This window comes from Xenopus tropicalis, chromosome 10 (genome assembly GCF_000004195.4).
Source record: "Xenopus tropicalis strain Nigerian chromosome 10, UCB_Xtro_10.0, whole genome shotgun sequence".
NCBI classification, from domain to species: domain Eukaryota; kingdom Metazoa; phylum Chordata; class Amphibia; order Anura; family Pipidae; genus Xenopus; species Xenopus tropicalis.
This window is the reverse complement of record NC_030686.2, coordinates 43674658-43687859: the sequence shown is the minus strand read 5'-3', so window position 1 is coordinate 43687859 and position 13202 is coordinate 43674658. Positions and strand designations below refer to the sequence as shown.

At 46.3% G+C, this 13202-nt stretch overlaps 1 protein-coding gene across 5 annotated transcripts in view; it reads right to left on the bottom strand.

Moving 5' to 3' along the window:
• Nucleotides 1-2938: 2938 nt before the first annotated feature.
• The window catches only part of spata20 (spermatogenesis associated 20), a 51422-nt gene continuing 41158 nt past the window's right edge, over nt 2939-13202 (bottom strand). For 2 of the 5 annotated variants that reach the window (XM_031894408.1, XM_012952854.3), the window contains exon 17: nt 2939-3240. Coding sequence is in view for 1 of the 5 variants with exons in the window: in XM_002944231.5 (XP_002944277.3) it covers nt 3181-3240 (60 nt within the window). In the remaining 4 variants the exon portion in view is untranslated. Of the gene's footprint in view, nt 3243-10400; nt 10520-13202 lie in introns of all 5 variants that reach the window. The other 3 variants (XR_209070.4, XM_002944231.5, XM_031894409.1) reach the window with 3 other exon arrangements.

Here is a 13202-nt window from a genome sequence, read left to right as displayed (position 1 = left end):
CTGTCAGTACAATGGAAGCAGTCAGCAGTGTAACTCGGTCGTGCCGGGCCTCCCTGCAGAAAAATCTTTTGAGAGGGCCTGGTGCGACCAGTCCCACCTCCCCCGACCCTGCCAGTATATTTCAAGGAGAAGAAAAGTCATTTTGGCATTTTATTGGGGGGTGAGGGAGATCTTAGCATTCTGATGGGAGGGGGGAGTAGGAGAGGGGAGAGAGGAGAGAACTGCGCAGACTCTGGCCCTAGGAATTAAGGCTGTTTCTGAGAGAGGAAGTCAGACACTGGAACATCATGTTTACAAAAAAGAGATGAGAAATCCTGTGTTTCTTTTGATAGAGGACTCAGTGCAGCATTTCTGTGAGTGCTTATGGCTGTATTTACAAAGACCTTTCTGATAAAGCTTTTTACCTTTCCTTCTCCTTTAAGGTAGGAGAGGGGCCGGGGAGGGCGGATTAAGGTACAGCAGACCCCTCAATCCTGTGTATATATTTATGGCACTGGAAGCAGTATTCACTTCGCCCATGTTGCCCCCATATTTGCCCATGGCTACAGGTACTTGAGGTCTCCATGCTATGAGAGCAGCTGAGAGTAATTTGGAGCTTTCTGAAAAATGGGTTTCTGGATAACGGATCCCATACCTAGTGCTGTCAGTACAATGGAAGCAGTCAGCAGTGTAACTCGGTTGTGCCGGGCCTCGCTGCAGAAAAAGCTTTTGAGAGGGCCCGGTGCGACCAGTCCCTCCTCCCTCGACCCAGCCAGTATATTTCAAGGAGAAGGAAAGTCATTTTGGCATTTTACTGGGGGGGGGGGAGGGAGTTCTTAGCATTCTGGTGGGAGGGGGGTGCAGGAGAGAGGAGAGAACTGCGCAGACTCTGGCCCAGGGAATTAAGACTGTTTCTGAGAGAGGAAGTCAGACACCCCAACAACATGTTTACAAAAAAAGAGACAAGAAATCCTGTGTTTCTTTTGATAGAGGACTCAGTGCAGCATTATATAGACCTTTCTGATAAAGCTTTTTACCTTTCCTTCTCCTTTAAGGTAGGAGAGAGGCCGGGGAGGGGGGATTAAGGAACAGCAGACCCCTCAGTCCTGTGTATATATTTATGGCTCTGGAAGCAGTGCCCATGTTTCCCCCATATTTGCCCATAGCTACGGGTACATGAGGTCTCCATGCTATGAGAGTGCCAGTCTGATGTTGAATAGAGACACACTGAGGCTGATAAGCTTGTCAGCGCTGATTAATCTGCCTTCCCTTGAGCAGAGACCCAGGTGCATTTAATAGACTTGCTCTGAGAGCAGAGCCTTAACCACTTCGGGGGGCAGAGAGAGCCGCAGCACAGGGGGTTTGGGGGGCACCTTCCAATGGAATCCAAGGGGAGACCAAGTTGGGGGGGGGGGGCAGCAACATGGCAGGTTAAGGCTAAATACTTGATCCCCACCCACCTCCTCTCTCCCCGGACCCCCAGTACTGTCAGGATTGTAACACCAACATCAGACAATAATGAACGGCTGCCTGTTCACATTCCAGAGGAGCCGCTCTCAGCTTGTATCACGCAATCTCAGATTAATTTCACATGTGGGCCCTTTCTCCCTCTTTTTTTTTTTAATATTCTTCCATAAATATTCATAAACTGTGAAAAATGGGAAATTGTTCACTTACCAGGGAAACTTCACAAGAGAGGAGGGAGGGGGGGGGGGAATGAATGAGTGGCTGAAAGATGTGTGATTTAAAGTCTGGAAAAGAAAGAGTGCTTAGTGCTGGGGGCATAACTACAATTTACTGCCCCCCCCCCCTCCCTAAAACCATAATGAATGTATGTTTTGTAGAAATATATTCAACTTTAGGCTCAGTCGATACTCCCTTTAGCGGCTCTGGGCTCCTATTGTGATGATCCTGCTTCATCATGACAATGGGGAACACACAAATCTGGCATGGCTACATAGCAATAGATGCAGTCTGCAGCATGAAGCTATCTCATGAGGATATGTTTAAAGGGCAACTCCGCCCAAACATGACTTAAGCTTTTTGAAAAGTAAACATCATTTCAAACAACTATGCAATATACATCAGTTAAAGAAAATGCAGCTTTTTTTATGATGTTTAATGTAATAATATGGTTTGGAACAGTTCCCTAAGCCCCGCCCCCTCAAATAAAGTGTAACGGTAGTCACCTGTCCTCAGCCTGCCTCCCCCCAATCCCACAATCCCCTGCACACGTGATGTCAATAGGGAAAGGAACATCATAGTGCAATGCATTGTGGGTTATGTAAATCCTGCATGCTGTCTGTAAGCTGTGGAGAAGTTGTTACAATTTGTAACATCAGTGTTTTAGTCCCTCCTCCCCTGCCAGGATTACAAATGATGCAGAAAGAGAAAGAGATTCTAGCTGCCGATATGGGTCCCTTAGACAGATTCGGCAGCTAATCGGCCCGTGTATGGGCACTACCGAGGGGGCCTGCCCGACCGATATCTGGCCTGAAATCGGGCAGCTCTCGATTGGGCAAGTTAGAAAATCTAGTCAGATCGGGGACTGCATCGGCTCGTTGATACGGTCCCCGGACCGACTTTTTCCTATACCTGACATTATAATTCGATCGTTTGGCCCCAGGGCCACCCGTAGGTGGGGGATATCGGGAGAAGGTTAGAAAATCTAGTCGGATCGGGGACCGCAACGGCTTGTTGATGCGGTCCCCGAACCGTCTGCCCCATTGCCGCGTGTAGAATTCCATCGTCTGGCACCAGGGCCAAATGATTGAATTATCCTGGATTCTCCAGATATTGCCCACCCGTAGGTGGGGATATCGGGAGAAGATCCGCTCGCTTGGCGACCTTAAGCTGTGGAGAAGTTGATACAATTTGTAACATCAATGTTTTAGTCCCTCCTCCCCTGCCAGGATTTCAAATGATGCAGAAAGAGAAGCACCGCTTTGCAGCTGGATTTCAGAATATAAAAATGGTATTTATTCAGACTTTTTGATATATTAGGGGTTTCTGTGTTGTGTGGGGCTCTTTAACAAATATTAAAGAGAGGTGCAGTCTCTCTATAAAATGATGAATGCTGCATTTACTGTGCCCAATGCCGGTCTAACCTGCAGGAACCTGAGGAGAAGTGTCTATCGCTGCTCTTGACCAGATGCTCCTGACACTTTTGCAGAATCAGCCAGATGTCCTTGAAGTCACTTGTCATTCTACGTCCCCTTTCAGGATCTGGGAGGCTGCCAGCACTAGAGACTGGGACGCGGCCTGTTAAAAAAAAGAGGGGGGAAAAAAATGATGTTTTGGCAACAATAGGGACATTATAACTTGACATTACATTCTGTAACCTGTGCTATTCTGAGACCTTTCCAACATTGTTCTTTTGTATTTATGTAGCTATTCAGATGACACTTGGGGGGCACGTTTAGAGAGGTTTCTGTTGCACTGACAGGCCAGGACGGATTTGTACTGATCTGTAAATAATGCCCTGTTTATGGAACAATTATTCCCAATGATCCATTTAGCAAATGCTGCCAGTCTGGGACTTCTGTAGAGCAGCCTAATTGCTGCACAAATGCAAACAGCACTTCCCTACTTCATAGAGACACAATGCCATTAGGGTGGGAACAAAACAGAATGCTTGGCACCCACGTACCCAAATACACACCAATATTGATTTATTAAGTTCTTTATGCCCTGCTTTATGGCTGAGATTCTAGCTATCTGTATAACAGAGCATTCTGTCACAGTGGCACAGATCCTATCTGATCCCCCCATTGTAAGCAGCAGTCCTGCCCTGCTTTATGGCTGAGATTCTAGCTATCTGTATAACAGAGCATTCTGTCACAGTGGCACAGATCCTATCTGATCCCCCCCATTGTAAGCAGCAGTCCTGCCCTGCTTTATGGCTGAGATTCTAGCTATCTGTATAACAGAGCATTCTGTCACAGTGGCACAGATCCTATCTGATCCCCCCCATTGTAAGCAGCAGTCCTGCCCTGCTTTATGGCTGAGATTCTAGCTATCTGTATAACTGAGCATTCTGTCACAGTGGCACAGATCCTATCTGATCCCCCCTCCCCATTGTAAGCAGCAGTCCCACCCTGCTTTATGGCTGAGATTCTAGCTATCTGTATAACAGAGCATTCTGTCACAGTGGCACAGATCCTATCTGATCCCCCCATTGTAAGCAGCAGTCCTGTCCTGCTTTATGGCTGAGATTCTAGCTATGTGTATAACTGAGCATTCTGTCACAGTGGCACAGATCCTATCTGATCCCCCCTCCCCATTGTAAGCAGCAGTCCTGCCCTGCTTTATGGCTGAGATTCTAGCTATCTGTATAACAGAGCATTCTGTCACAGTGGCACAGATCCTATCTGATCCCCCCATTGTAAGCAGCAGTCCTGCCCTGCTTTATGGCTGAGATTCTAGCTATCTGTATAACAGAGCATTCTGCCACAGTGGCAAAGATCCTATTGGATTGTATCTGATGTCCTATCAGAACCTGACAGGTAGTGAAAATGAATTGAATCCCAAGATTGTTCTAAAATGGCCACCATATTCCTGTGCTGCTCCTGTGCACATTGTGACATACAGCAATTATATGACATAGACATTCTGCTCTGCCCATGGATTCTGTGACACACTCTAAATTACTCCCACTCATTCTTTTACATAGAAACGGTTGTATTACACCAGTTCTATGCTATAAACTGAGCTTCTCCACCACATTCTGTGCTACTCTCACATGTAATACACTACATAAAAAGCATCTCTGACTGTGCCAGAAACATTCCTCACTATCAACCATCACAACTGTGTTGTCCCTACATCAGTTCTCCTCCCTCAAGTATTTGGCATCTACTTTCATATGTCAGTCCTTAACCCTCAGTCACCAGTGATCAACTCTGACCTATCAGTCCTTGGCCTGGCAGTCAGATATCCTTCCCTCTCAACTATCACTACTCAATTTTCTGACATCAGTCCTCAGGTATCGGCCATCCACTTTCTGAAATCAGTTCTTACCCATCAGTCCTTGCCCTGCCAGTCCCAAATGCCTCATTTCCAACCATGACAACTGTTATTTTAGTCCTTCTAAACACCCAACCATCATTCATCCACCTTCTGAAACCAGTTCTTAACCCTCCACCAGGTTTCAACCTTTAACCACCAGTCCTTGCCCTGTCATTCATAAATCCATTACTCTCAGCCTTCAGTCCCTAAGCTTCATTTTCTGACAGTTGCCAAATTTTCAAAGTTTAAACCCCCAACCATTGTTTCCCACCCTTCAACCATCACAACTCCATTCTACAAAATCAGTCCTCAACTGTGAGCTATCACTTGTCTTCCATCAGAAACCAGTTTTCAAACCTTAACCATCAGTCCTTGCCCTGTCAGACATACACCCATCAACCATCACAACTAAAAGTTACAAAATCAGTACTCAACCATGAGGTTTCGTCCTCCATCAGAAATCAACGCTTATTCTTCAACCACGAGTCCGTGCCCTGGTAGCCATAAATTGTTCAATCTTAACCATCAGTCCCCACCTATCAACTATCCCGAGTCTATTTTCTGCCATTAGTCATTGACATTTCAAAATCAGTCCTTAACCTTTGAACATCAATCCCAACACTCCAACCATCACAATGTAATTTTCAAATATCAGTCCTCCACACTTTAGGTGGCCATACACAGGCCGATTCTAGCTGCCGATATCGTACCCTTAGACTGATTCGACAGCTTATTGACCCGTGTAGGGGCACTAACAATGGGCCTGTCCAACCGACATCTGGCCTGAAATCGGCCAGATCTCGATTGGGCAGGTTTAAAAATTTAGTCGGATCGGGGCTCGTTTATGCGGTCCCTGAACAAACTGTGCCTATACCCGTCATTCTAGTTCCATTGTTTGGCCCAGGGCCAAACGACTGAATTAGTCTGATTTAGCCCAATATCACCCACCCATAGGAGGGGATATCGGGAGAACATCCGCTCGCTTGGTGACCTTGTCAAGTGAGCGGATCTTAGCGTGTATGGCCACCTTTAGGCCTTCACCTTTGGAAATTAGCTCTTAAACCCATCAGTCTTTTCCCTTCCATCAGTGCCCACCTTTAACCATAAGTTCAACCATACCAGTTCCACATGCCCTTACTATTAGATCTCCACATTCCAGCATCAATCCTCACTCTACCACCATTGGTCCTCAGTAGGAATGAAGCCTGATGATCAAGTTAAGAGAACCAAGTGCTGACTCCTGAAAGTGTTTGTTGAGGAATGGGTGTGCTGGTGATAGTAAGTTTATACAGAGGGAGACCAGAGGGTATATGGCACAGAATGCAAGGGTGCAGCGTTAGACTGCATGGGAATAATGCAGTGTGCATGCACTATAAAGTGCCAGTGAGTGGGTGTGCCACAGTGCTAGTAACTAATAGATGTACTTCCCATCATGCATGCGTATGCAACAGAACACAAAGGCGTAGCACAGATTTTTATATAGTATATAGTGTGTGGGAGTAGCACAGTGAATATGCTGCTGCTGCTGAATGTGTGGGAGTAGCACAGGGGCTCTAGGTTACAGTGTGTGTGGCAAACAGGGCAGCTGGAGGATGCTGGGAGTAGCAGAGAAAGTGGACAGACTTGATTTAAAATATTACTGATATCATCTTGCCTTATTATAGACATTGTACCACAGTAACCCTGGCAATCTCTGTCTCTGGCCTGACCCTTCCTGGCTTACTATACTCATTACACTGTATATATATATGCTAAAATTACTGTACACTGAGTTTCTTTATTTTCCCTCTCTGTAAGACTGAGGTACAGCAAATTGTGTGGGAGCAGCCGAGAATGTATAAGTCATACAGCGTGAGTGCTGAAGGTGAGCTACACTCTGATCTGGTGCATTTAGGATACTGAAAGCTGATATTGGATTGGTTGCTTTGGCTTCGAAGCCCAGAATACATTACCCATGTTTCTTCATAGTGTGGTCCCAAACTGAGAAATTCATTTACACTGGGGGTATAAAATAGAGACAAGCCGTCCTGCAGTTTCTATGGGGGTAAATAGTACATTAAGTGACCTCGGCACATCACTAGTGGGTCGCAGGTGGGTTCGGGTTGAGCTCTTCCGCTCACCCTCCCTGCCCATGACCCAGGGGCGGGCGCCCTAGGCAACCCAGCCGGCTACCTCGCCCCTGCACCGCTACATCGCGGCGCAGTGTGCGATACGAGATACGAAGCGGCGCGATGCACACTGTACTAGGGGTAGGCAGGAGAGGGTGCTGCCTGGCGCCCCCCAATCGTTGCGCCCTAGGCGGCTGCCTCTTCTGCCTACCCCTAGTTCCGGCCCTGCTGTGACCCAACCCGTGACTGCTGGCTGCATCTTCTGGCTTGTGCATTTATTGGCATGCCCCCGCTTGTGACATCATGGCGGGGTGGGTCTATAAATAGAGGGGAGAAGCCGGGTCGGGTAGGGAGTGGGCAGGTTACGGTCGGGTGCGGGTCGAGTTTTTCACTACTACATGTGGCTAATAACACAAGACAATTTGTGTCTGAAAATGCACTTTCAGTCGTAAATCACCTTTCATGTGGATGCTGCACGGCCAAGGAGTATAAAGGGCCAAGCAGGGTGCAAACTATGGGTTATTGAGAATATGAGGGCCACTGGTTACCATGTGTATAGTAGTGCCATAGCCAATGGTAAGTTATGTCTGTGTATTTATGTATGTATGTATGTATATCTTTATTTATAAAGTGCTACTTATGTACGCAGCGATGTACAGTAGAATAGATTAATACAAACAGGGGGTTATTAAGATAATAATAGATAAATACAAAGTATAACAATAAATACAGATAAATACAAGATACAGTTGCAATAAGTTAAGTCAAAGAGACAAGAGGATGGAGGTCCCTGCCCCGTAGAGCTTACAATCTATATGGGAGGGGTAACTAACAGACACAAATAGGCAAATATAAGTGCTGTAGGTCACAGTGGGTGACACTACAATATAAGTGCCAGTTCCCAGATCAGGTGCTGGGTGAGTGCTCCAAAAGGGAGTCTGTAAATTTAGTTTTAAAAAGACTGAGGGAGGATTCTCTCCAGAGGAAATCAGGGAGGGCATTCCCAATGTAAGGGGCAGCATTTATGACTTTTTGTTGGCCATAACCTGCCACTCCCAACCCGACCTGGAATGTACCTCTATAGACCCGTGCCCACCCCAGCTCTGGCGTCACATAGGGACGGAACAGGCACACACCGGAGGTGGAAGCCAGGAACTGCAAGGTTGCAGAAGGGAAGAAGGCGGAAGAGTTCAGCCCGAACCCACCAATATTGTGCGAATGTTGGGCCGAACCTGCCTGACCCACAGGTTTCGGGCTGGCCGCACATCCCTACTGTGTATCCCAAGGTATTTTGTGTCCTCCATGACTTGTTGCCTGCTCCGATCCTATGACTTTGTGTGCAGGTTAGAGCGCACGATCACAAGACATAACTGTTTACAAGCAAGAAGATTCATCTGAAGGAAATATATGTGTGCAAGAATTATCCGTGGGATATTATTATGAAGCTTTGATATAGCAGTGCCACTTGGAACAGCCAGCCGCACCAAATGTTCAACGGGTAACGCAACGAACAAAGCTGTTAAAATATTTCACTTACTGGAAACAAAGATGTAAAACAGACAGATTTGGGACGTGATGGAACTATAAAGTAGGAATGTCTATTCCACTCCAGCCTGCCCCCTCCCTTCAAAATCCCATATATAAGCTGGTGATAGCTATCCGTCTAATGTGGCAACAGGGAGAAGGCTTAGAATGCGCTGCAGGGCTGAATCGTTTAAACGACAAGCCAGAAGAATTAATTTTTCATAAACATCCAGCTTCAAATGAGCACCCCCTCCCAGAAAATAATACAAATAATGACATATTGTTGGATTAGGTATGAAAAATGTTTTTTTCTGTAATGTGACAAGTAGATAGGTCACAAAGGAGATTGGTTTGCTGTGATTAACATGCAATCAGCCAATCCCTATCAGGCTGTCTGACCCAATAAAGAAGTTCATACTTTGGTCCTGTTTGGCCCTCTATGGTAATATACAGGAACTAAACATTCTAGCTCATTTAGTGTCTCTATGGGTATAGTGATTTCCTCGTAACTGCCAGGTCTCCTGTTGGTCACCAAGGGCTTGGCCTTTTCCATGCCAGAGCTGGGACTCCAAATAGGCCCTGGCATTTTAAATACACAGAGGCCAAAACAGAACCCCCCGCCCCCCACCAGCCCAATAAATAGTGACTGCCTATGGCACCTTACAGCAGCCCCTCTGGCATTTGCCTGAACCCACAGATTGCCAGTCTGGGCCTGGGTCCTGGCATTCCAAGTACCCAGAGGCACAAACAACCCCCCCAGCCCAATAAATAGTGAGTGTCTATGGCACCTTACAGCAGCCCCTCTGGCATTTGCCTGAACCCACAGATTGCCAGTCTGGGCCTGGGTCCTGGCATTCCCAGTACCCAGAGGCCCAAACAGCCCCCCCAGCCCAATAAATAGTGACTGTCTATGGCACCTTACAGCAGCCCCTCTGGCATTTGCCTGAACCCACAGATTGCCAGTCTGGGCCTGGGTCCTGGCATTCCAAGTACCCAGAGGCCCAAACAGCCCCCCCAGCCCAATAAATAGTGACTGACTATGGCACCTTACAGCAGCCCCTCTGGCATTTGCCTGAACCCACAGATTGCCAGTCTGGGCCTGGGCCCTGGCATTCCAAGTACCCAGAGGCCCAAACAGCCCCCCCAGCCCAATAAATAGTGAGTGACTATGGCATCTTACAGCAGCCCCTCTGGCATTTGCCTGAACCCACAGATTGCCAGTCTAGGCCTGCGTCCTGGCATTCCAAGTACCCAGAGGCCCAAACAGCCCCCCCCCCAGCCCAATAAATAGTGACTATGGCACCTTACAGCAGCCCCTCTGGCATTTGCCTGAACCCACAGATTGCCAGTCTGGGCCTGGGTCCTGGCATTCCCAGTACCCAGAGGCCCAAACAGCCCCCCCAGCCCAATAAATAGTGACTATGGCATCTTACAGCAGCCCCTCTGGCATTTGCCTGACCCCACAGATTGCCAGTCTGGGCCTGTGTCCTGGCATTCCAAGTACCCAGAGGCCCAAACAGCCCCCCCAGCCCAATAAATAGTGAGTGTCTATGGCACCTTACAGCAGCCCCTCTGGCATTTGCCTGAACCCACAGGATGCGAGTAAACACTAGACATGCATTTGAAATACCCCCAGCCCTGGAAAGGTACAGACATTTAAATATAAATTTATTTTGAATAAAGATATAAATACGTGTACAGGTAGTGATTCCTCTAAAAGGCAGCTCAGACTTAAGCAACAGTAGGATAAGTGTCAGGCAAGTGAAAGTGCTTATTACTCACACTTCAGGGTGGACTTGTCTCCATGCTGATTTATTGTGTGTTTTATGCCTCTGCAGAACTGAATTATCAGTTAATCCCTCTGCAGACAGACTGCTCTTTTAACCATTTCGATAACAGACCTGCAAAAGCATCGATGAAACCGGTTACCTATGGAAATCTGGGGCCCCGGTCCAACAGTCAATATAAGCTTAAAGGGGAACTCCACCCAAACACAACTTGAGCTATTTGAAAAGTAAACATAATTTCAAGCAACATTGCAATATACATCAATTAAAGAAAATGCAGCTTTTTTTTTAATGATGTTTAATGTAATAATATGGTTTGGAACAGTTCCCTAAGCCCCGCCCCCTCAAATAAAGTGTAACGGTAGTCGCCTGTCCTCAGCCTGCCTCCTCCCAATCCCACAATTCCCTGCACACGTGATGTCAATAAGGAAAGGAACAATGCAATGCATTGTGGGTTATGTAGTTCCTGCATGCTGTCTGTAAGCTGTGGATAAGCTGTTACAATTTGTAACATCAATGTTTTAGTCCCTCCTCCCCTGCCAGGATTTCAAATGATGCAGAAAGAGAAGAACTGTTTTGCAGCTGGATTTCAGCATATACAAATGGTATTTATTCAGACTTTTTGAAGGAACAGATTACAGCGATAGGGATATTAGGGGTTTCTGTATTTCCTGGTTTGAAAGAAGCATAAAATCGCTGGTGTAGAACTCCCTGCCATGAAATGATTTTGCACAAAACTGCAACTGAATTAGAAGGGACCATCTGCACAGTATAAGGCCCAGCCTTTGGTTATGAAATTTGCAGATCTGTGCTGCGCTGAGCTGGGCACCCAACCGTCTGTCTGATCATCACACAAATCTGATCTCTTGACCTGACGTTTAATCCTAACGAGCTTCAAACAAAAAGCTGAAGGGTGAATTCGCTGATCTTGTGTTGCTGTGACTGGGTTGATGCCAGCGTTACCCATAGGTATGGCACTAGCCCTTGCCAAGGAGCCACTGACCCCTGCTGAATTCTGCTTAATTAACACAGGGGAATTGCATATGCTGGGAGAGTTTTATAGTATCCCTCTGTGCAGGCAATATGCAGAGGGCTGTTCCTGCTGAATTGTGCTTAGTACAGGGGGATAACTATGCAGCCATAGTTTTATGGTATCTCTCTGTACAGGCTATGAGCAAACTTAGGGGGCTGTTCCTGCTGAATTGTACTTAGTACAGGGGAATCCCTATGTGCCATAGTTTTATGGTATCTCTCTGTACAGGCTATGAGCAAACTTAGGGGGCTGTTCCTGCTGAACTATGCTAAGTACGGGGGAATCCCTATGCTGCCATAGTTTTATGGTATCTCTCTGTACAGGCTATGAGCAAAACTAGGGGGCTGTTCCTGCTGAATTGTGCTTAGTACAGGGGAATCCCTATGCTGCCATAGTTTTATGTTATCTCTCAGTACAGGCTATGAGCAAAACTAGGGGGCTGTTCCTGCTGAACTGTGCTAAGTACAGGGGAATCCCTATGTGCCATAGTTTTATGGTATCTCTCTGTACAGGCTATGAACAAACTTAGGGGGCTGTTCCTGCTGAATTGTGCTTAGTACAGGGGAATCCCTATGCTGCCATAGTTTTATGGTATCTCTCTGTACAGGCTATGAGCAAACTTAGGGGGCTGTTCCTGCTGAATTGTGCTTAGTACAGGGGAATCCCTATGCTGCCATAGTTTTATGGTATCTCTCTGTACAGGCTATGAACAAACTTAGGGGGCTGTTCCTGCTGAATTGTGCTTAGTACAGGGGAATCCCTATGCTGCCATAGTTTTATGGTATCTCTCTGTACAGGCTATGAGCAAACTTAGGGGGCTGTTCATGCTGAATTGTGCTTAGTACAGGGGAATCCCTATGCTGCCATAGTTTTATGGTATCTCTCTGTACAGGCTATGAGCAAACTTAGGGGGCTGTTCATGCTGACTTGTGCTTAGTACAGGGGGATAACTATTCTGGTAATGGTGTGCAGGCTATGAGCCAACCTATGGAGCTATTCCTTAAGGATTAGCACTATGTTGGCACTCAGTGCCCCAAACAGCCAGAAATTCCACTGCACAATGCCACGTGAAGACACAATGGTAAAAATACATAACGATTAGATTTACTTCCCCTTTAAGAGAATGGGAAAACAACAGAAGTCATTAAATTTGCTCTACAGCGGTTTCCAAAATAGACCAAGCGGAACGTACACACACACCTACTCCATATAAATCCACCCCAATCGCTAGTGAAATAGGCTCTATGGGATGAACAGCTCAAGCGTGGTGCATACATTCTGCACCTCCCTGCGCTAATAGGTTCCACTGACAGATCAGAAGCCTGTGCTCTAGAAATAGGACTCTTGCCTTGTGGGAAGCCATAAAAATCACAGGTAGCAAAAGATAACACCGCAGCTTAGCGCCAATGCATCGGGGAGTTTGCCCTTTAAAAATGGGAGCACAATGGACTGCAGCGGGGGATTTACACCCCGGGATATTGTGCCAAATGTAAATGTTATTTTTAAATCTAGATTTCAAGTGCCAGCATCTTCATGGGGATGGAAAACAGCAAATATACTGTATATATATATATATATATATATATATACAGTATATATATATATATAGTGTAGTAATTTCTCTTAACAATACATCCTTTGTGATCCAATATATAATTATACAAGTGACCAGTAGAAAAGAGATCAAATCTTTGAAAGCAAAAAAGGTTTAAGGGGTAATTATATCTTAGTTGGGATCAAGTACAGGTACTGTTTTATTATTAC